At 42.4% G+C, this 21118-nt stretch overlaps 2 protein-coding genes across 2 annotated transcripts; both read right to left on the bottom strand.

Annotated features, from left to right (window-relative positions):
* Nucleotides 1-10394: 10394 nt before the first annotated feature.
* On the bottom strand, nt 10395-14383 carry LOC106431039 (TORTIFOLIA1-like protein 1). The gene is given in 8 exon segments (XM_013871831.3): nt 10395-10690; nt 10769-11373; nt 11449-11554; nt 11645-12235; nt 12617-12808; nt 13568-14286; nt 14289-14331; nt 14333-14383. Coding segments are annotated over 8 exon segments (2490 nt in total). The 5' UTR covers nt 14369-14383; the 3' UTR covers nt 10395-10492.
* Nucleotides 14384-16370: 1987 nt separating this feature from the next.
* On the bottom strand, nt 16371-20153 carry LOC125587176. The gene is made up of 4 exons (XM_048757356.1): nt 18610-20153; nt 17733-18273; nt 16820-17645; nt 16371-16762 (listed from the first exon to the last, which is right to left on the bottom strand). The coding sequence occupies exons 1-4, from the start codon at nt 20151-20153 to the stop codon at nt 16371-16373; spliced, it is 3303 nt and encodes a 1100-aa protein (XP_048613313.1).
* Nucleotides 20154-21118: the final 965 nt, after the last annotated feature.

Here is a 21118-nt window from a genome sequence, read left to right as displayed (position 1 = left end):
CAAAAATGCACAAAGATGAAACACTTTTCTCTCTCTTACAATATTCTCTGCGAATCTTTCATTTTTCTTTCTAGATCTACAAAAAAATCATTTCTCCTTCTCTTACGATTCTTCTTTTGATTCTCTCACAAATTTTCATAACTTTTAATCTATACCCTCCATCTCTGTTATGAGGAATCAAATCCTCTTCATTCTCTTTTTTTTCGAGATCTCTCGAATCATCATGTTGTTGTTGATGATAATCTTCCTTGAGGTAGGGATTACGTCCAAGGGATCCGGTTTGGTTCATGAGATTAGGGTTTATTGTACCACCACCGTTGTTGTTGCCGTGTGTATTCACCTCCTCACCACCACACATTTCAACTTCACGTTCTCATCATGTTCTTATAAATGTGTGATTAATTTTTGTTTTGTGTACTGATTTATTAAGAAGCAGGGAAGGAGAAGCAGTGGTGGGACATAGCAATGTCTCCCGTCAAGCGTGGTGTGAAGGTGGTATTCTCATAGAAAGTCTTTTTCTTTGTCTCGATGCCATTCCAAGGAGATATCCTGCCAGAGTCGGAACGCGCCGGAGTCGAAGAGGGAGTGGAGTCGGAACGTGCTGGAGTCGATTGTGAAGGAGCCGGTAAAGGTGGCAGAGGTGGGAGCTGGCAGAGGTGGGAGCTGGCAGAGGAGGCTGAGGGGCAAAGAGTTAGGGATTTCTAGGTGTAATTTTTTTGGTTTACAATTAAACCAATTTTGGTTTAATGTTGTTTTGGTTTAATGTGTAAACTGATTTTATTTGTAAAAAGATTATAATTAATAAATAAAATTAAAATTTTATTTGTAAATTGAGTTTTGATTTAATTCTAATCAATTATTTTAATTAATTAATTTTAATTAGTTAATTTTAATCAATTAATTTAATTAATTTTCATCAACTAATTTATTTATTTTTTATTAATTAATTTATAATTATAGCATTATATCTACATCATTATAAAATATTTTATAACACTAAAAATAAGCTATGAAAAATTATATCATAGCAAGAATCAAATGTTATAGAAAATTAATCTATAGCTGACGATAAACGCTATAATATGTCTATTTATTATAGCACACGAAAAACGCTATAATAAGTGGGGGGTCTATTATAGCTGCGGCTGTCACGGCGTTCATGGAAACGCTACGAAAACGATATGGTAGTACATTCTCGACGCTACTAATGCCGATATTTTTTGTAGTGATATCTCCATTTTTCACTAAAGACGGCTTAAGGGCAGGAAGGGAAAAGCTAAAATCGACCTTGGAGGAATATATAAGGAGTTCTAGGTGAGAGGCACAGAGGAGAGAACTTTTTCAGAGAAAACTTAGCACTTAGAGCAATTTTAGGCAACTTTCCGTTTTTGTTATTTGAGCTGCGACTCAATTAGGTCTTGCAGTCTTATGGTTTTAGAAATAGGAATCTCGCCGACAGCTCTCGTAACCCAGGCTCTTACCTTTTTGTAACGTTCAAACGCGGATTCGGAATAAAATCTATTTTGCTCTCTTTTCGATTTCTTATTTTTCTCGTCTTTATTTCGTGTTCTGATTGCTTGGCGTGTCGTTTAGCAGATATCTGGGACCTCTGGGAAATTAGGGTTTTCTTAACTTTTCTTATTTAAACGGAAATCGACAGTGCGAATTTTGGTTCTCAAAGTTTGGCGCTAGAAGGAGGGGGGGATACGGATCAATCTAACTCGCAAAAGCCACTCAACGATCAGAAAAGATATGCAAAACTCGATCTGTGCAAACGTCATCTCGTTCAAAGGGGGAGAAACAGTCGATCAGACCAAACCTCGTAACGATCTCCTTGTTATTGAGTTAACGATTCATGACATCGATATCGCAAGGGTATTAATCGATACTGGAAGTTCGGTTGATATCATCTTCAAAGATACTCTCGAGAAAATGAAGATCGACCCATACGAAATTGCGGAAAATCCTAGCCCGCTAATGGGACTCTCAGGAGAAGCCACTATAGCTTTCAGGTCGATTAATCTCGCGGTCAAAGCTGGAACCATGACAAAGGTCACAGAGTTCCTAATTGTAGACCACCCTGCGTCTTGCAACGTGATATGGGTACGCCATGGTTGAATTCCATGCGAGCGATCCCGTCAACATACCACCTTTGTCTCAAATTTCCAACTCCTCACGGAATCAAAACAATATGGGGAAATCCGAGAGTACCATACGTGTGTTTCGCTGCGGAACTAAAACGAAGAAGGCCAAACTCCAAAACTACTCCTAGGAAAAAGTTGGCCTCCGACAAAAAGGCCCAAGAACAAGATTCGGCAGAACTCTTCTGGCAATTGCGGAAAGCCGAGATCTTAGAAGAAAAATGCGAATCAACCTGTGAACCCGTGGTGACGGTAAGTCTCGACGAAGCGTTCCCAGAACGATGTGTCGAGATCGGAACCAATCTCCGCGAGCCTTTGAGGACTGAACTCATAACCTGTCTGACAAAGAACCTCCACAGTTTCGCATGGGCTGCGGAAGATATGCCAGGAATCGACATTAACATAACATGTCACAAACTGAATATCGATCCAACTTTCAAACCGGTCAAACAAAAAAGACATAAGTTAGGACCCGAACGCGCTTCCGCAGTCAACGACGAAGTCGAAAAACTTCTTAAGGTAGGATCGATAACGGAAGTGAGGTATCCTTATTGGCTTGCCAACCCTGTCGTGGTCAAAAAGAAAAATGGGAAATGGCGAGTCTTCGTTGATTTCACCGATCTCAACAAAGCATGTCTGAAAGACAGTTTCCCCTTACCGCACATTGATCGACTGGTCGAGGCAACAGTGGGAAACGAACTCTTATATTTGATGGACGCATTCTCAGGATACAACCAGATCATGATGAACCCTGATGATCGCGAGAAAACTGCATTCATTACAGATCGCGGAACCTATTGCTACAAAGTAAAGCCCTTCGGCCTTAAAAAGGCCGGCGCAACTTATCAGAGACTTGTGAATCGAATGTTCTCCGAACAACTCGGAAAGACCATGGAGGTCTATATTGATGACATGCTCGTCAAATCCCTTCATGCAAACGATCACGTTTCTCACCTCGAAGAATGTTTCGCACTGTTAAACTCACATAACATGAAACTTAACCCGGCTAAATGTAGGTTCGCCATAGCATCGGGCGGGTTCCTCGGTTACATGGTAACGTATCACGGGATCGAAGCTAATCCAAAATAGATCGATGCACTAATCGGGATGGCTTCTCCCAAAAACAAGCGGGAGGTACAGAGGCTGACTGGAAGAGTCGCGGCCCTCAACCGTTTCATCTCTCGGTCAATGGACAAGTGCCTACCTTTCTACGATGTCTTCCGGGGGAATAAAAAATTCGAATGGTCAGACAAGTGTGAGAACGCCTTTAAACAGCTGAAACACTATTTGGCTACTCCTCCAGTTCTCACAAAACCCGTAGAAGGCGAACCCCTATTTTTATACATCGCGGTATCAGCGACAGCCGTAAGCGGCGTCTTAATCAGGGAAGAGCGCGGAGAACAAAAACCAATTTTCTACATAAGCAAAACATTGCTAGACGCCGAGTCACGGTATCCTCTAGTGGAAAAATTGGCATACGCGGTCGTAACATCAGCACGAAAGCTCATGCCATATTTTCAATCCCACACCATCATCATCCTCACAACCTTCCCTCTTTGGACTATCTTGCATAGTCCGAGCCAGTCAGGAAAACTAGCCAAATGGGCAGTCGAGTTAAGTAAGTACGATATAGAATACCAACCAAGAACGAGTGCAAAATCCCAAGTACTCGCAGACTTTTTGGTAGAGCAACCGACAGGAACCGTGACTAACAAGGAACCAAATTCAACATGGGTCCTTCACGTCGACGGATCGTCATCTAAGCAAGGATCAGGCATCGGAATTCGCCTCACGTCACCAACCAGTGAAATCCTAGAACAATCGTTTAGACTGAAATTTCACGCGTCCAACAACGAGGCCGAATACGAAGCGCTCATTGTAGGGCTACGATTAGCTCACGGATTGAAGATACGCAACATCCATGCCTACTATGATTCTCAGCTACTCGCAAGTCAATATAGCGGAGAATACGAAGCAAGGGATGAAAGAATGGATGCATATCTCAAACAGGTCCAGAATCTAGCTCAAGATTTCGACTGTTTCGCTCTCACGCGAATCCCCTGCTCCGAAAATGTCCAAGCAGATGCTCTCGTGGCCCTGGCATCAAGTTCAGACCCATGTCTTAAAAGAGTGATTCCGGTCGAATTCATTGAACACCCGAGTATCGAACCACCAGTCATTGTCAACCTCATCAGGGATCAAGACAGCGATGTAGAGGAGGTCGCAGTACAGCCAGAAGAGAGATCGGAATAATCCGACTACGGCTGTGATACGCCATGGCTGGAAACGATTCGAGCCTACATCATCGACGGAAAATTACCTCCCGACAAATGGGCAGCCCGCAAAATTCGAATCCAGGCCGCGCGTTACGTAACAGTCGATGGGGAAATTTACAAATGGAAATTTTCCGGATCACTCATGACGTGTTTGGAAGGAAAAAAGGCGAGAAAATTCATGGAAGAAGTCCATTCTGGATCCTGCGGAAACCATTCCGGTGGAAGGTCACTTGCAGTGAAAATCAAACGCCACGGATACTACTGGCCAACGATGATCGGAGATTGTGAGAAATTCGCACGAAAATACGAAAAAAGCCAAAGGCATGCTCCGACCATCCGACAACCAGCAGAAGTTCTTTCTTCCATCACGTCACCATATCCTTTCATGCGCTGGGCCATGGACATCATCGGATCCCTTCACAATTCAAAGCAAAAGTGTTTCCTCTTAGTCCTCACTGATTTCTTCTCAAAATGGGTGGAGGCAGAATCATACGCAAGTATAAAAGATGTCCAAGTTGAAAATTTCGTATGGAAAAATATTATCTGTAGGCATGGAGTTCCTTACGAGATCGTAACTGGCAACGGATCTCAGTTCATCTCCACCCGATTCGAAACATTCTGCGAAAAATGGAAGATACGATTAAACAAATCAACTCCCAGATATCCACAATGCAACGGTCAAGCCGAGACAATCTATAAGACCGTTCTAGACGGACTTAAGAAATGCCTCAACGCTAAAAAAGGCAGGTGGGCAGAGGAGCTCAAAGGAGTACTCTGGTCGCACCGTACAACCCCAAGACGAGCAACGGGAGAAACGCATTTTGTCCTCGTGTACGGGACAGAATGCATGATTCCCGCAGAAGTCGAATTCCCCGGCGTCCGAAGAAGATTACTGCCCGAACGAGAAGAGCTCAACAACGGCATGCTCCTAGACAATCTCGACCTCATCAACGAGCACCGGGATCGAGCACTCGTCCGAATTCAAAATTATCAACACGCAGCCACAAAATACTATAACTCTAACATTCGAAATCGCCGATTCAACGAAGGGGATTTAGTTCTGCCCAAAGTTGTCCAAAATACTGCCGAGCGGAACGAAGGAAAACTCGGAGCAAACTAGGAAGGACCCTACAAGATCATAAAAGTCGTTCGACCGGGTTCCTACGAGATATCCAACATGCAAGGCGTAAAAATTCCAAGAACTTGGAACGCAGTACATCTCAAAAAACACTATCACTAAACAAATCGCTTCGCAACTACTGAACTACGAGACGGCTTGTTCTCCAAAAGGGGTACGTAGGCAGTTTGTCGAAAGACAAATTCAGCTGTCCCCCTCTCTAAAAAAGGGGGGAGTGAGTACGTATACGTATACTCGTATACTTCCAAGTTTAAAATATCTGACCATGCTCTCGATATTTTTGAAACTTTTCTACCTTACAAACCGCAGAATCATCTTTGGTCCACAAATTATATTCGAGTCCTAAAAGAACTCGCAAATTCACCAGTCACCAGGGAAAAATCAACCTTTGGCACTGCGAGACATCGCAAAAACGCCTAAGAAACTACTTCCCATCCGACAAAACAAAACCTTCGTCAAAAAAATACGCACTAACATCTCCTCAAACACGTACTCTTCGCGAAGACCCAAACGGTAGTATCTACCACCAAGTTCGTTGCTGATCACATCGAACTCTTAAACGTCCTAAACAGACAAGGCCATCTCACGAAGATGACCCTCATACATCCGACAGAAGGATAATAGCGCTATAAAAGAAATCCAAAATTTTGGTCAGCACTTCTAGGAGACTTAAAAATTGCCCTTAGAGAGATGCTCGATTTCAACCAGACAAGTCATATAAGCCGAGTACCTATCGTGGACTTTAAATCGGTATGAAATCAGGTCGAAACTGTAACAGGATACGTAGGTCGAATTAGTCGTCGCACCCCCTAAACCAGAAGTAAACCTAGGTCTTGCCCTAAACCCAGCACACTGGTCTTTAACATCTCAAGGTATGATATTGAAGATACCAGATCCTAAAGCATGCCTCTATGCTTATATTCAACGTCCTCAGAAATCCCACGAAGTTAGGACTTTGCGGAAATTCTCGAAACGGACCACGAATATAGCATTCCACTTACGAGAAAGATATGAGATGACAACTCATAAGCTTCCTTCTACACCATCCACTTACTCGCATAAAACGAAAATTGGTCATCCATTCATAAAAAGCCGCAAAGCGGCAGGGATTCAAAGCCACAAGCGGCCAGTCCCAAAACATAAACATGGCCATACAAGGCCAGAGAAAGTACTAATTCATAACATAAAAAAAAAAATCTCTCAAGCGAGATTGTAACTTTGATCGTCATCTGGAATCTAAACCTCCCCTTCACCCATCGCCTCGTCCAAGCTCGGGGCCGCACCGCCTCCATTTTCCCCGACCGCAGGATTTTGCCCCTCTGGGTCTTCTGAACACGTCGGAAGGAAACACTCGGACTTTAGGTCAGCCAAGATAAGGTCGAAACTCTCGTCCACGTCCGCCAGATCTCCCTTGCAAGCGGACAATCTGGCTTCCTCGGCCTGTAAGGACGAAGGGGTTTCACCTTGGAGTGCCTGAACTACAGCCATCCCACCATCGATAGTCGCCAGGGCCAAATCTCTGCTGCGAATGCACTCAAGGGAGGCTTGAAAGTCGGAGATCTTCGCCAAACGGGTCTGGAACTCCACGCGGAGCGCATCCTTGGCCTCCTCGACCCCACGGTTCGTCGACCCTTCACCACTCTCAATCCGACGCTGAAGTCGACGTGCCTCCGAGGACTTGGTCTTTCTGGCCATTTTCTCCTTAAGCAAAAAATTCGCCGTCTTCCCAAGGTCCCTCTCGAGCTCCCCAATCTGAACCTCGAGCTTAGACACCTTTGCGGAATGAGAATCCTCGATAGCTTTCAGCATGGCTTCAGATTCAGAAAATTTGCCCTGCGTCTCTGTCAGATCTCTCGCCAGACGACTGACCTCGGAACCTCATTCGCTGATCATCCCATCGATCAGCGACACAAACTGCGAGATGAGGTAACAATTAGAGATACAAAGCAAAACAGGGCTAAACAGAATCCAACGCTCTAAGAACAAAAAGCCAAAGTGAAGAACTAACCTTTCCGCGGAATCCGGACGTCAGACTCAATCCATCCTGCTGCGAATATTCCCCATCATTGCCCCTGGTGCACCTTCCCTTCCGGCCCTTTTGTTGAACAACCGGAGTAGCACTAGGAGCACGCAATGCCAAGACAATCTCCTTCCTAGCTGGAAGAGGAGGCATCGACTCAGCGGCCTTTTCTTTGCCCTCAACGAGAATCGGAGTCGAAGACAATCCAGAAAGCTGAGCCAAAGCATCTGGCACGCACGGAACGCCCGTTTCTACTTGCGCTCCTACGTCTTGCGGAACCTAAACCTCGGGTTCATGAATCGGAGTGACGACCAGAACGGAAGAGGACGGAAGCTCAGTGTCAGCATGGACCGGTTCCTTCTCAGCTTTGCGGCGAGCTAGTTTCTCTCGGAAAGAAAAGAAGCCGGCGACACAAGCTGACGCACTGTCGGAGGGAACCATTCCTAGAACTTGGGAGGTGGCCTCACCCATCTCGGCATCAGAACCTCTCTTGTCACTTTGGGCGGAAGACATATTGAAAGCTAAATTGAGGAGAGAAGCTAGAGAGAATTTGGAAAGAGAGGAAATGTGTGAAGGGAATGAAAGATGGGAGCTCACTACTTATAGAGGTATGAGCTTAGGATTTCGATTTATTATATATATATACTTCTTCGTCGATATTCTTCCGCAGAATTTTGAATGTAAACTCCGTCCAACTCACCTGTCTTGCCTAACTTGCCTAAACGTACGCTAGAATCTCAGCGACAATCCGCGATTCTAGCGGACTGGGGGCCTAACTGTTGGGGTCAAAAACGGACACGACGAAGTTAACATCCAAATATCCGTAAAAATCAGCATGACCGCTTTTACGAAAAGTGATCTTTGTAAAGAAATCTTTACGAAGAACTTAACGGTGAAATCTTGCACTGATCTCGGTTGATTCATCGAAACTAAACACCCATAGTCCAAGAACACGTTCAAAAAACGTCAGAAAAGGATCCAAACAAGGTCGCCACGTAGCGACCGGTCCGCGAACGAGCCGGTCGCTACGTAGCGACCAACCAAGCCACTCGGTCAGTTGGTACGTAGCCACCGACCAAGACAATCAGTCGGTTGCTACGTAGTGACCGACCCGCAAACGAGTCGGTCGCTACGTAGCGACCGATCCAGCGCAGATCAGATCGCTACATAACGACCGAACTGTCTCGGACATCGATCAATGGGTACGACCAAAATCCGTGCATTCTCGTCTGTTCCTCAATGCTAGCTCCCATGTACCGCAGCCATATCATTTCTCACATCATTCTGATCAAAGATACCGTTGAAACTTTACGATAAAAACCGCGTTTTTGAATATATATGGGTTACGATTGTTGTGTGTGCGGTTAGCACCTGCAAAACAAGAGTATTGGTTGATGCGTTGCTAGGTTGCATGTTTAGATATATAATGATATGAAAATGATTGATGCTTGTGAAAGATATTGAATTATATCGTTCGGGCCTCGGCTCGAGGGGTATAACATGTTTGTGATACATTGATATTATGTTGCATATACTTGTGTGATTGCATTATATTGTTGGGCCTCGGCTCAAATAGTATAAAATGTTTGATCATGTCTTAACGGGGAAACCCGTAAATCCACTGACTTGATCCGTGAGGGTCCAGCCGAGTGTCTTGAGAGTCATTAGTGTCCACTTGAGAGATGTGCCTTGTCCGGGGTCTTACCAAAATTAGTTCCAGGCAGGACGCGAAGAAACGTGTGATAGGGCTAGCAAGCCTCGACCGTGTAGCTGCATGACGATGCGGCAAGTGTGTTATCCGGGCCATCGGCTTTTTAGACTTTGTGTTTAAAGTCAATGTGCGCAAGAAGGGATGTGTTATAGACTTCATATCGAGATAGGAACCAATTGCGAGAGGCAATCCTCGACGATCGGTAATGATCTAACAACCAGTGAAGGGTGGATGCATAGGTTACTTGATTGCTTTCATTTTTGAAATTCCATATTGCTAGAAATAATTGATCTTTACTGCTTTATAATTGATGCATTGGGGGATGGTTTAATTGTTATGGAACCTGACTCACTGAGAAAATTAGTTGCTCACTATACTCTTTGTTTCGCATGTAACCGTAGGAGTATCTTGGATTGCGAAGGAGCTGCTAGCGTAGTGTTTGTGCCTTTTTCAGATAAGTATGTATTGTAATATGTGTGTTTTACAATTACCGCTCAGATCTATTGATATCGTTTGAATGTATTTCAAAGTATTACATGAATAACAAAGGATTGTGAAAGTGTTTGGATTTCCATATGATATCAGTCCTAGTCCGGGACGAACCAACTAACGGTTTCAAACTCGGGTTGCAAAGCCTTAACTTGGAATCACTAAAACCCCTGTTTTGGGCATATAACCTTGGGGATTTGGGATAGGATCTGGGAACCTCGGGTCGAATGTTTGGAAACAGATAATAGCATCCTCGATCTAGTTAAAGTTCTTTAGTTCGTCGTGCATGTTCTTGTTTGATTGGTGCTCGCCAAACTCATTAACTTTAATTCGATCCGGATCAGGATTGTTACAGCCGGGTTTTAAAATTGGGATCAAAAGGATCAACTATCATGAATCAAAACCATACTGCTCTTCTAGTCTGGATCATATCCAGAGTCTTATGTCTTTGTAACAGTACAAGTTGATTTGTAGTATCACTTGCTTTATGCAGCAATACTCTGTGTTTTTTCAATCTTCCCAATTGTGTAATCTGCTGGCTTTCTCATAATCTTATCATTTCTTAGTTTGATTTTGTTCTTGTCTTATTGGATTAGCATAGTTCCTTGCAGATGTATTGTAGCTGTCATAAAAGAATCATAATTCATCAAAGAACATTTGTTTGCACGAGTGAAAGAATCATCACATCTGTACAGTGTAATGTGTTTTAAAAACATTTTACTGGTCGAAATGTTGGAGCTCGATGTTCCAGTTAGATGCTAATTGCAACAAAAGATGGTCAGGAGCTAGACCTTCCCAGTCTCCAGGAGGATCCATTGTTAAAGAAGCTTCATGTAGATTCAACAGAATCTCCTTTTTTAACTCCAATGGTATTCCCATAAAGTCTGCTCCGTTTTCTACACTTACTTCTAGCAGCTGGAGATAATATAAACAAAGAAGAAAGCATTAGTAACACATGTATCTCGGAAAGAAGAGGAAGGATTTTGTTTTTACCTGTTGAATCCAAGATAGACATACGTCAAACAGAGTATGATCCGGGAGAAACTGTGCAATAGAATTGAGAACCTCGTTTCCAATATCACACGACAGTTGATCAAGAACGGGACCTGTCTTGTCCATTAACTTGACAAGCAAAAGATCGTCACCGGTTGATAACACCTCAGCAAATGCAGAATCTGTATCACCAACTCGGAGTGCGTGCATCGCATTGCTCCAACAACTCCAGACAGGGTCCCGCTCTTGTCCTCTACGGTCATCATTGTCATCGTCTTCCATTATTGCTTCTGCTTGGGGAATAGATACTCTCCTTGTCCTTGACGTTCCTCCACCGTCTTCTCCAGCCACACGTATAGCTTCGAGTGTAGCTTCATCTTTTGAAGCTTGCCATACGCTTCTAGCAGAAGGTCCTTCACCTAGTCTGATTTGTACAGAGCTTTTGTCCCATGCTCTTCTGCTGTTACCTGAGTGCTCGGACTCCATAGGACCATTGCCACGTGTTCTTCTCGAGCTGGTCTGAGCGTTTCTCGAAGAAGCATAGCAAGGACCATCCCATCCATCTACATTAGACCTCCGTGGTGCACCCGCCTTTCCCCTCGCATCTGAAGCAAATGTCATTTTAGGAAATAATAAATATCTTTCTTCAAAGGGATGCAACAAGTTAAATTTATACTTGCCAGGTTGTATAGACATTTCTCTTGACATCTCTTCAACGATCCTCTCAAGACCTCTCACACGGTTCTCCAAACTTCTCATGCCGTCATGTGAACCACCCATGAAATCCTGCAATGGTAAGGAAGTTACTTACCTTTTACGAGTGAAACTACTTCAAAGCGAATCCCTTTATAGGTTTAAAAAAAAACAGAACAGTACCTGCAACATGTTCATTATGTGGGTTTGTTGTCTCTCCAAGTGCAATAACTGCCTCTGTAAAGGTGGCCAATCCCCTCTGCTTTCAGATGATGCCTCCGCCTGGATTACTTCGGTCTCATCTGCCTCAAATGCTCTTGCAAAATCTCCAAAATGTTGTTGTTTGGGATGTGCACCTGCTATTCTGCACAAACCTTTTGGCCGACTCCTCGATACTGAAGCATTGGCGTCTGATTCATCCTCTGTGTTTGAGTTCGACGAGTTCTTTTGCCTAGAGGGAAGAATAACTTCAACAGGCATATCTCCAGAGTCTCCTTTCTCTAGTTTTTGGAAAAACTCTGGGTTAAGATCTTTGCCAGTCAACCTAGGTGCTTTCTTCCTCAAGATGAGAACTGCTTTCGAGATGGAATCTGAGTTACTGCTCAAGTCATCTGAAGAGCCTTGCATCACCGGATCGGTTTCTCCATTTGTTTCCAATGTACATTGCTCAGATGACACATCCTTCTGGTCGACTGATGTTCCAGATTCACCTTTCCCGGCAATGTTCTTCCAGACGTTTAGTGCTTCGGACAAGCTCTCTCTAACAGGTTTTATCTGCAAGACAAAGCAAATATAGCTAAGCCAGCCACTTATTGGAATTATGCAAAAACAAAATGTGGGAAAAAGTAACAATTTGATGGATATATAAAACAAAGACGAAATGTATACTCTTGTTTTCTATCTGGTCGCATATTATGCAAATTCTTTCGCACATAGGAACACTACAAATGTACAACGAACATCTGCTATAGCTTCCTCTTCTTTTTTTCTAGCCTTAGATATATGCCAAATACTTCCTCTTCCATAAAGACCAGAGAACAAAAACCATACCTATTGCTAACTGTTATAAGCTAGGATGGTAAAACGTGAAACGGTTTCTTTAAAGAGATTCACACGACTGTTTTTACAGAATGAAATGATAAACGGCGTTCTCACCTTATCAAAACGACAGGCCTCGAGAACTGTAAGAGTGGAATCCGTTTTGTCTGCAACCAAACTGGTAGAATGGACGGCCAAGGCTATCAAGACATCAGAGGCTGCCTTACGAGTAACCCAATCAGTACATCTAAGGCACTCATGGATGCTGTGCAGCAATGATTCCAAGCTCTGGGGTGCAATAGCTCCAACCTGCAAGAATGTAAGATACCCAGTAGATTTGACCATCAATCAGATCACAAATGACCAATAAATTCAGACACACCAATCTACTTTCATGCCATTCCTCTAGAGAAAATTAAGACCAAACACACCGCTTTTCTCCAGTCTAATGCCAGAGAAACATTTCAAGATTACATAAATTAAGATTCCAAAACTCTAAGCATATATTCCAAACACAAGTAGCAAAAAATAGATTTAAGCACCAAGCAGATCAGAGATGAGCAATGAAATTTAGATACACCAATCTACTTGCATGTCATGTCTCTAGTAAATGAGACCAGAACACAGCTTATCTGCAGTCCAATGCCACAGAAACATTTCTAGATCACATTAACCAATATTCCAAAACTCTCAGCATATTTATTCACACAGAGAAGCCAATCCCAATTTCATACACAAGTAGCAAAATCTAGAGACCAAGCACAATAAAATTGCAGCTGAACATAAGAGGCATTGAACAGATTTGACCATCAAGCAGATCAAAGATGACCAATGAAATTCAGACACACACCAATCTACTTTGGTGCCATTCCTCTAGCAATTAAGACCAGAACATAGCTTGTCTCCTGTCCAATGCCACATAAACATTTCAAGTCTACATAAACCAAGATTCCACAACTCTAACCAATTCCAAACACAAGTAGCAAAAACTAGAGACCAAGTTGCAGCTGAACACATAAATACATTGAAGGAAGCGGACAAGAGATTAGCCACATTGCGCAAACAAACCTGAGACAAGCTTCCAACAACAGGCAGGAGAGAAGCCTTAGTAAGATAGTTAGGGCTATTCAAAAGCTTAGAGATTCTAGGGCAGAGCTTCTGAAAAGCCGCAACGGGAGGCTCCGTCGCAGAATCAACCATCTTCCCCATACAAATGGCAGCACCAGACTGCAAGCTTTTGTTCTGCTCCGCCATAGCCTCGAACAGAGGCTTGGCAAAGAGCCCCACCATCGAAGCCCCACCACCGTCCCCCTCCGTCAGAAACTTCTCCGAGAGAGAGCCAATGGCGTCGCGACACGCGTCCCGGACTCCGTTGTCCGCGTCCTTGAGGCGCTTGACGATGTGCGAGATGATCTTGGCGAGCTGCGAGGAGGTGAGATCGGAGTAGGTGAGGCAGAGGAAGGAGAGGAGGCGCGTGGATTCTCGCTTCACGGGGGGTTTAGGATCGGCGGAGGAGTCGAAGAGGCAGTGGAGGAGGACAGGGAGGGTTTCGGGGGAGTCGGAGACGGAGAGGACGACTTTCTCGAGGTCGTCCACTGCGATCTGGTAAGTGTCCCGATCGCCGATTCTGGCGAGGGAGGTTAGGATCCTCTGTTTCTGTTCCACCATTGCCGAGTGTGACGAGGATCTGAAGGGGAAGGAAGGTTTCATCGAAGGTACCTTCGTAGTGGCTATGGTGTTAAGAGAGACATTGCAATGATGGAGACAAGAAATAAAGGTCAGAGGACAAGGAAGAAGAACGGACGTCTGGGTTTTCTCTTCTTCTTTTTTTTCCCGGCGAGAGTGGAGACCACGTCTTTGCCATGTCATGCTTCATGCTTAGTTGTTGTTTTTATCCATTTGTTTTTGCAAATTGGATTATTTTCAAATATTCTCCTATACTTTGAATTACGGAGATATTTTTTGGCCAAAAATGGAGATTTTTTTTTTTTTTAAGTCTAATTAATTATGCTATTACAACGATGAAAAATATTACATAGACAATTCAACCGTCGATAATTCTACCATCATATGAGAATGCACGTCTGACTGCATCACTCCGAGCCGCCCTATGAGATCTTTGTTCGATGATACGACATGCACTATGCTGAAGATCTCTTGTAACTTTTTTTTCTCCATAATCTGCATAATTTGCGTTTTCTGGGGTTTGAACCCCAGACCTCCTGGCGTAGAAGCATCAATAATGAATTCTTAGTCAAACTCCAGGTAATTATTAAGTTTACTTTTTGGTGTAGAACCTCCTGATGTAGAACCCCAGACTTCGTGGACTAAGGAGACTTCCACAAAATGGGGATTTTCTTAATCTTTTTTTTTTAATTATTTTTCAGATAATTATTAAGTTGGAAATATGTTTAGCTGTTTTTTTACGGATTCTTAACGTTAAAACCCCTCAACTAAGTTTGTTTTGGGTAAAAATCCCCAAACTAAGTATTTAAAGAAAAAACCCTCGAACTAACGTTATTTAATGAATTAAACCCTATCAGATCATAATTACTATTACTACCGGTAAATCTTTAATTTAGGAGTTTCTACATTAAGTAAACATAGTTGAGGGGTTTTACCATTAAAAATTTTAAAAACAAAAAAAATCAAAATTTTATAATATTATTTAAAAATTAGTAACTTTTTTTTTACAACATAAGCGAGAACTAAGTAACTGGACCGCGCAATTCAGAAAGCCAAACCGAAAGTATTGAATCGACATATAACATAGCTGAAGGAGAACTCCTCGCACCAGTTGCAAGCATGTCAGCCATAGTATTTTGTGCTCTTGGAATATGTCTGATCCGGAAGTTAGGGAAGAAAGTCTTACTGCGTCTAAATTCTTTATATAATTTTTGTTATATTTTTTTGGCTTTTACATTTTTAATTTATACATATATAATGTTGATGTTAAAAACACATCAAACTCATATATTTACAAAAAAAAAATTAAAAATGCTAATTTTGAAAATTTAAGTTACTAATTTTTATATAATATTATAAAATTTTGATTTTTCTATTTTTAATGGTAAAACCCCTCAACTATGTTTACTTAATGTAGAAACCCATAAGCTAAAGATTTACCGGTAGTATTGATAATTATGACTTGTTAGGGTTTACTTCATTAAACAAAGTTAGTTTGGGGGCTTTTATGTTAAATACTTAGTTTGAATGTTTTTACCCAAAACAAACATAGTTGAGGGGTTTTAACGTTAAAAATCATTCTTTTACGGTTTGAGACAAACTAGCTTTTCTAGAATAAACCAAAAAACAAAAAATCTTCAAAAACAAGAAAGAGGCTAAATTAGGAAAAATATCTACAAATATATTGCTTTACATATTAGGGAAAAACATTTATTCTGATCGCAAAAAGTTAGAAGACTTTGAATTTATGAAGAATTTTAGTTTTGGATTTGTATATAATTAACTGGAAACAAAATCTAATTTTCAGATTTTTCTACAGAATTGTGACAAAAATAGCTTTTCTAGGATATAAGAAACCAGAATCTTCCATTAGTTTTGAATTTATAATACTAAAGACAGTTTACATGCCACATAATGATATGTTGGCTGGCACATACTGAAATCTAAAGGTGGAAAACTAAACTATAAAACTGGTTTTTTTTTTACTCCATCTGTTTTGCACAAATAGATGCTTCAAAAAAACAATTATTTCACTAAAGATACTTTTTGATATTTTATGAGTTTTTAGTTAGTTATTAATAATCAAATGTAATTTAAAAATAATAATAATTGAGTTTATTATGTTATTATTAAAGTAACGTTTTTTTTTTTTTTTTTTTTTTACAACAAACGGCTCTTCTATTACTCAAACTTGAGGTGGTCTGGGAAGCCAGGCCGGAATAGAACAACCAATAAAACATAATGATCTATGAAAAGAACGTGCATTTCTAGCAAGCGCATCCGCAATCTCATTCTGCGTCCTCGGAATATAGGTAATTTTGAAGTCTGAAAAACACAACCGGAGAGTTTGAATGTTTTTCAGCTCAGTTGAGAAGTTGGGCCAATCTTGTGGTTGTTCCATCATTGCTATCAGATCCTTGCAGTCCGTCCCAAACTCTTGACAAGTCGAGTGTTGTATCATGCTCTCCATTGCCCACTTTAAAGCTTCCAGTTCCGAGTGTAACGATGTCTCCCTCCTCCGTAAGTTCCTTGACCCCATGAGTTGTATCTTATCGATTGCATCCTTCCAGACCCATCCTATTCAACTAAATTGAGCTGTGTAAGTCCATGAACCATCCACCGTGTAGATATTACCCAAGCTTAAGACTTGTGGTTCTTCAATAGTCTGTACATTTGGCAGAACCGGCACCGAGTCTCTTGCATTGTACCAAGCTTGGCACTCACTCTCTGCATACCTGACTAGCTCCAATGGATCTCTGTTTATGCCTCTAAACAACTTATCATTCCTAGCTTTCCAGATAAACCAAATTATCCAAGGATAAGGGTCTCTGTCCTCTTCTGGTTCCAGAATATCATTCTTCCTCCAAAAAAGGAAGTCCATATTAGCGTAAATACTCGATACAGGAAAGATTCCAGAGCTCGATGGTGTTTGTGATAACTCCCATACTTGTAAGGCCGGTGGACACTCAAAGATAGCATGAGTAACGGTCTCGTCTGGCGCTCCACATCTTGGGCAGTAATTATCACATCTCATGTTGCGTCGTACCAGATTTCTTGTTACGGCTATCTGTCCAGATATTAGTTGCCATATAAGATGGCAGATCTTTTGTGGCACGTTCACCTTCCAAGCGAAGGCTTGAAGTTTTATGATGCTCGGCTGTAGAACTTCTAACTCCTCTTCATCTTTCATCAAGTTTGTCGCAACCCAATATCCCGATTTGACAATATATTTTCCAGTCTTTGTGTAACTCCAGCAAAATGTATCACGTCGATGAGTAGGACTAATGGCCAAACTCTGAATCATCGGGATGTCTTCTTGAGCTACATATTGCTCCAGTAATCGAGTGTCCCACTCTTTGGTGACAGAATTAATAAGGCTGCTTACAAGCATCTTAGGATTCACTGCTGGAGCTCGGGCACTCGCCGGCCTAGCTGGCATCGTAGGGATCCAAGGATCGTCCTACACATTAATTTCGTACCCTGAGTGCACCTTACTTCTAATTCCCAGAAGCAATAACTTCCTCGCGGCAGATATACTTGTCCATACATAAGATGGAGTATCTACAGTGCACATTCGCAACGGCGAACTGAGACGGTAATATCTTCCTCGGAGAACTCTCGCTACTAGTGAATCCGGAAATTGCACAAGCCGCCATAGCTGCTTAGCTAGAAGAGCTAGATTAAATTCATGGATCATACGGAAACCAATTCCTCCCTCTTCTCTAGGCGCACACATCTTTTCCCATTTTGCCCAGTGAACTCCTCTTTTCGGAGGATTCGAGCTCCACCAGAACTGTGCAATGGCACTTGCTAGGTTCTCACATATCTCCAAAGGAAGTAGGAAACTGGATATGACATAGGTCGGGAGAGCTAGTAATATCGATTTAATCAAAACCTCCTTCCCACCCTTAGATAACCATCTACCAGTCCAGCCATTCACTCTATGTAGGAGCTTCTCCTTGAGGAAGGCAAATAATTTGCACTTTGAACCACTAATATCCTCTGGGATTCCTAGATATGAGCCCATCCCACCTTCATTTTGTATACCAAGAGTGTCCTTTATCTGATGTCTAACATTCGCTGGGACCCTTTTACCAAAGAGTAATGAGGATTTGTCAAAGTTAATGCGTTGACCTGATGCTTTCTCATATTTCCTTACTACTTTCATAACTTCTTCACATTCACGGGGCTCCGCCTTACAGAAGAAAAGACTATCATCAGCAAAGAGAAGGTGGGATATCGAGGGACAAGCGCGAGCAGCTCTCATCCCCGTTATCTTCCCTTGATTCTCTGCTTGATTAAGAAGGCTAACGAGCGCTTCCGTGCATAGAATAAATATGAAAGGAGATAAAGGATCTCCTTGTCGTAAACCTCTCCCTGGGACTATGTTTCCCCTTGGTTCACCATTCATGAGGACTTTATACTTGACCGAAGTAATGCAACGCATAATCCAGTCAATCCACATCTCGGAAAAGCCCATCTTTCGGATGACTGCTTCAATGAATGACCATTCCATCCTATCATATGCTTTACTCATATCAGTCTTTATAGCCATCCGTTTAACCCTTCCTCCCGGCTTAGTTCTCAAAGCATGGAACATCTCCTGAGCTATCATGATATTATCCGTGATCTGTCTACCCGCAACAAAGGCTGACTGGGTCTCTGATATTCTCTGTGGGAGAACCTTCTTCAATCTTTGGCATAAGACCTTAGATATTATCTTGTAGCTGACATTACATAGACTAATAGGTCTAAATTTTGTCATCTCATTCGGCTTTGTCGTCTTAGGGATTAAACAAATATTCGTATCATTAAGGCCATGTGCCATTGTTCCGTCAAAAAGGAATTGATTAACCATACGAGTTAAGTCATCTTTGACAATATCCCAGAACTTTTGATAAAAGAGAGCTGTCATTCCATCTGGTCCTGGGGCTTTTTCCGGATGCATAGCGAATAATGCTAATTTTACCTCCCATTCAGTTACAGGGGCTGTAAGGTCTGCATTTATTGATCCTGTGATCGTTGTTGGAACCTCTGATAGTGCCTCAGCTATATCCTCTGGGTCAGAGGATTCAAATATTTGCCTAAAATAACTAGTAGCAATGGCTACTAGCCCCTCCTCATCCTCCACTATATTTCCATTCTCATCCAGGAGTTGCGTTATCCTATTCCTTGCTCTTCTTTGCTTCACCAACGCATGAAAACATTTTGAATTCCGATCGCCCTCCCTTAACCAAAGAACCCTACTTTTCTGTCTCCAAAACATCTCTTCTGCCTTAAGAGCAGCAGATAGTTCCTTCAGAGCTTCAGATATTTCCTCTGTAGTAGCTTCATCATCCAAATACAGTCCCTCCACCTTCTCCTTTAGCTCCTCGACTTGCTTTGCCGAATTCACATTGTTTTGCCTCCTCCATTGACTCAGTGCTTTCCTACAGCTAGCAATATGCTCCATTATATTCGCATCTGGAGGCAAATCCTCTGACTTCCAACCTTCCAAAATGACATTCCTTAGTTCCTCATTATCCAGCCACCGCTTATCAAATTTAAATTTTTTCTTTTTCCTGACTGGCTTTGTGAGAATATCCGCAAGGATCGGACGATGATCCGATCCCCACAGCCTAAGGTACTTCGTCGCGGTGTGAGGGAACTTTTCATGCCAATCCTCATTACCCACTGCTCTATCCAATCTGCATCTAACAGTTACTCCTTTTGATCTTTTCCCCACCCATGAAAGCTTATTCCCAGTAAATGGAAATTCCAGCATTCCACAGTGGCTTAACATCTGCTTGAAAGGTAAGAAAGAGCTATCAGATCGCTTTCTCCCTCCCTCTTTCTCGCTGTGATCCGTTATTTCGTTAAAATCACCTATCATGAACCAAGGTCCATTTCGTGTCGTTGAGAAACGCGTAAGACGTTCCCATACTTGTTCCCTACGTTCTAAAACAGGGTCTCCATAAACAAACGTCATAAAGACTTTTATTCCATCAATGACTGCTTCAATGTCAATCATTCTGTTATTCGAAAATAAAACATTAACTTGAAAATCATCCATAAACAAAAGAGCTAAACCTCCGCTAAGACCAAGTGGCTCAACGGTAAACAAATGATCAAATCCTAAGTCGGCCTGTATGTTTTGCAACAATGGCCTCCTGTTCTTCGTCTCAGAAAGAAACACAAGTCCTGGGTGATGCTTCCGACACATCTCCGTAAGGCGTCGAACTGTGAGGTCGTTTCCAATCCCTCGACAGTTCCAACTGAGTGTCCTCATTGATAACGGTGGGATGAGTTTTTGGACCTCATCGAACCATCACCTTTGGACCCGTTTGACTCTTTTCGTGAACCTGACCGGTATCGGCCCGCCTTGTCAACTCTCTCTGATGCAAGTGAACCAGACCGAGCCGTTCTTTTACTTGGAGAGCCCCGACGGAGGATCTCAAACTTACGACTTGAACTACCCAACGGGGCACTTCTCTTGATGTCGAGTCTCTTGTGCTTCGCCTTCAATAACGCGTCTCCTTCCATCTCCATGAGCTCATCGCCCAATAGATCATCCTCATTAGCATTCGTATCCATTAAGCCGTTGTCCTGTTGATCGACAAGGTCCATATCACTTAAAGCTCCGATAATCTGATCATCGACGAGGCCTTTTGCTTGTGGAGAAAACGTGAGAAGCCTTGCATCTGGAACTTCATCAACCCTGCCCGAACTGTCACATTTTCTGAAGATCTCACTCGTGACGGAGTGACAATTGCACTAGCCAGCTTCCTAGTACCAGATGTGTCCTCTTTATTTTCCTCCCTACTCGAGAGATCATTACCAGAGATCAAAGGATCGTGAGATCCTGCGCCTAAGAAATGTTCATATGGAACAATCTCGTTCCTCTTGTTAGCCACCCCATTACCATTCTGCTCAGAATCTATTGCATTATTGAGT

This window comes from Brassica napus, chromosome C5 (genome assembly GCF_020379485.1).
Source record: "Brassica napus cultivar Da-Ae chromosome C5, Da-Ae, whole genome shotgun sequence".
In the NCBI taxonomy this organism is placed as follows: Eukaryota; Viridiplantae; Streptophyta; class Magnoliopsida; order Brassicales; family Brassicaceae; genus Brassica; species Brassica napus.
The sequence above is the reverse complement of the archived record's forward strand: the minus strand, read 5'-3'. Positions and strand labels throughout refer to the sequence as shown.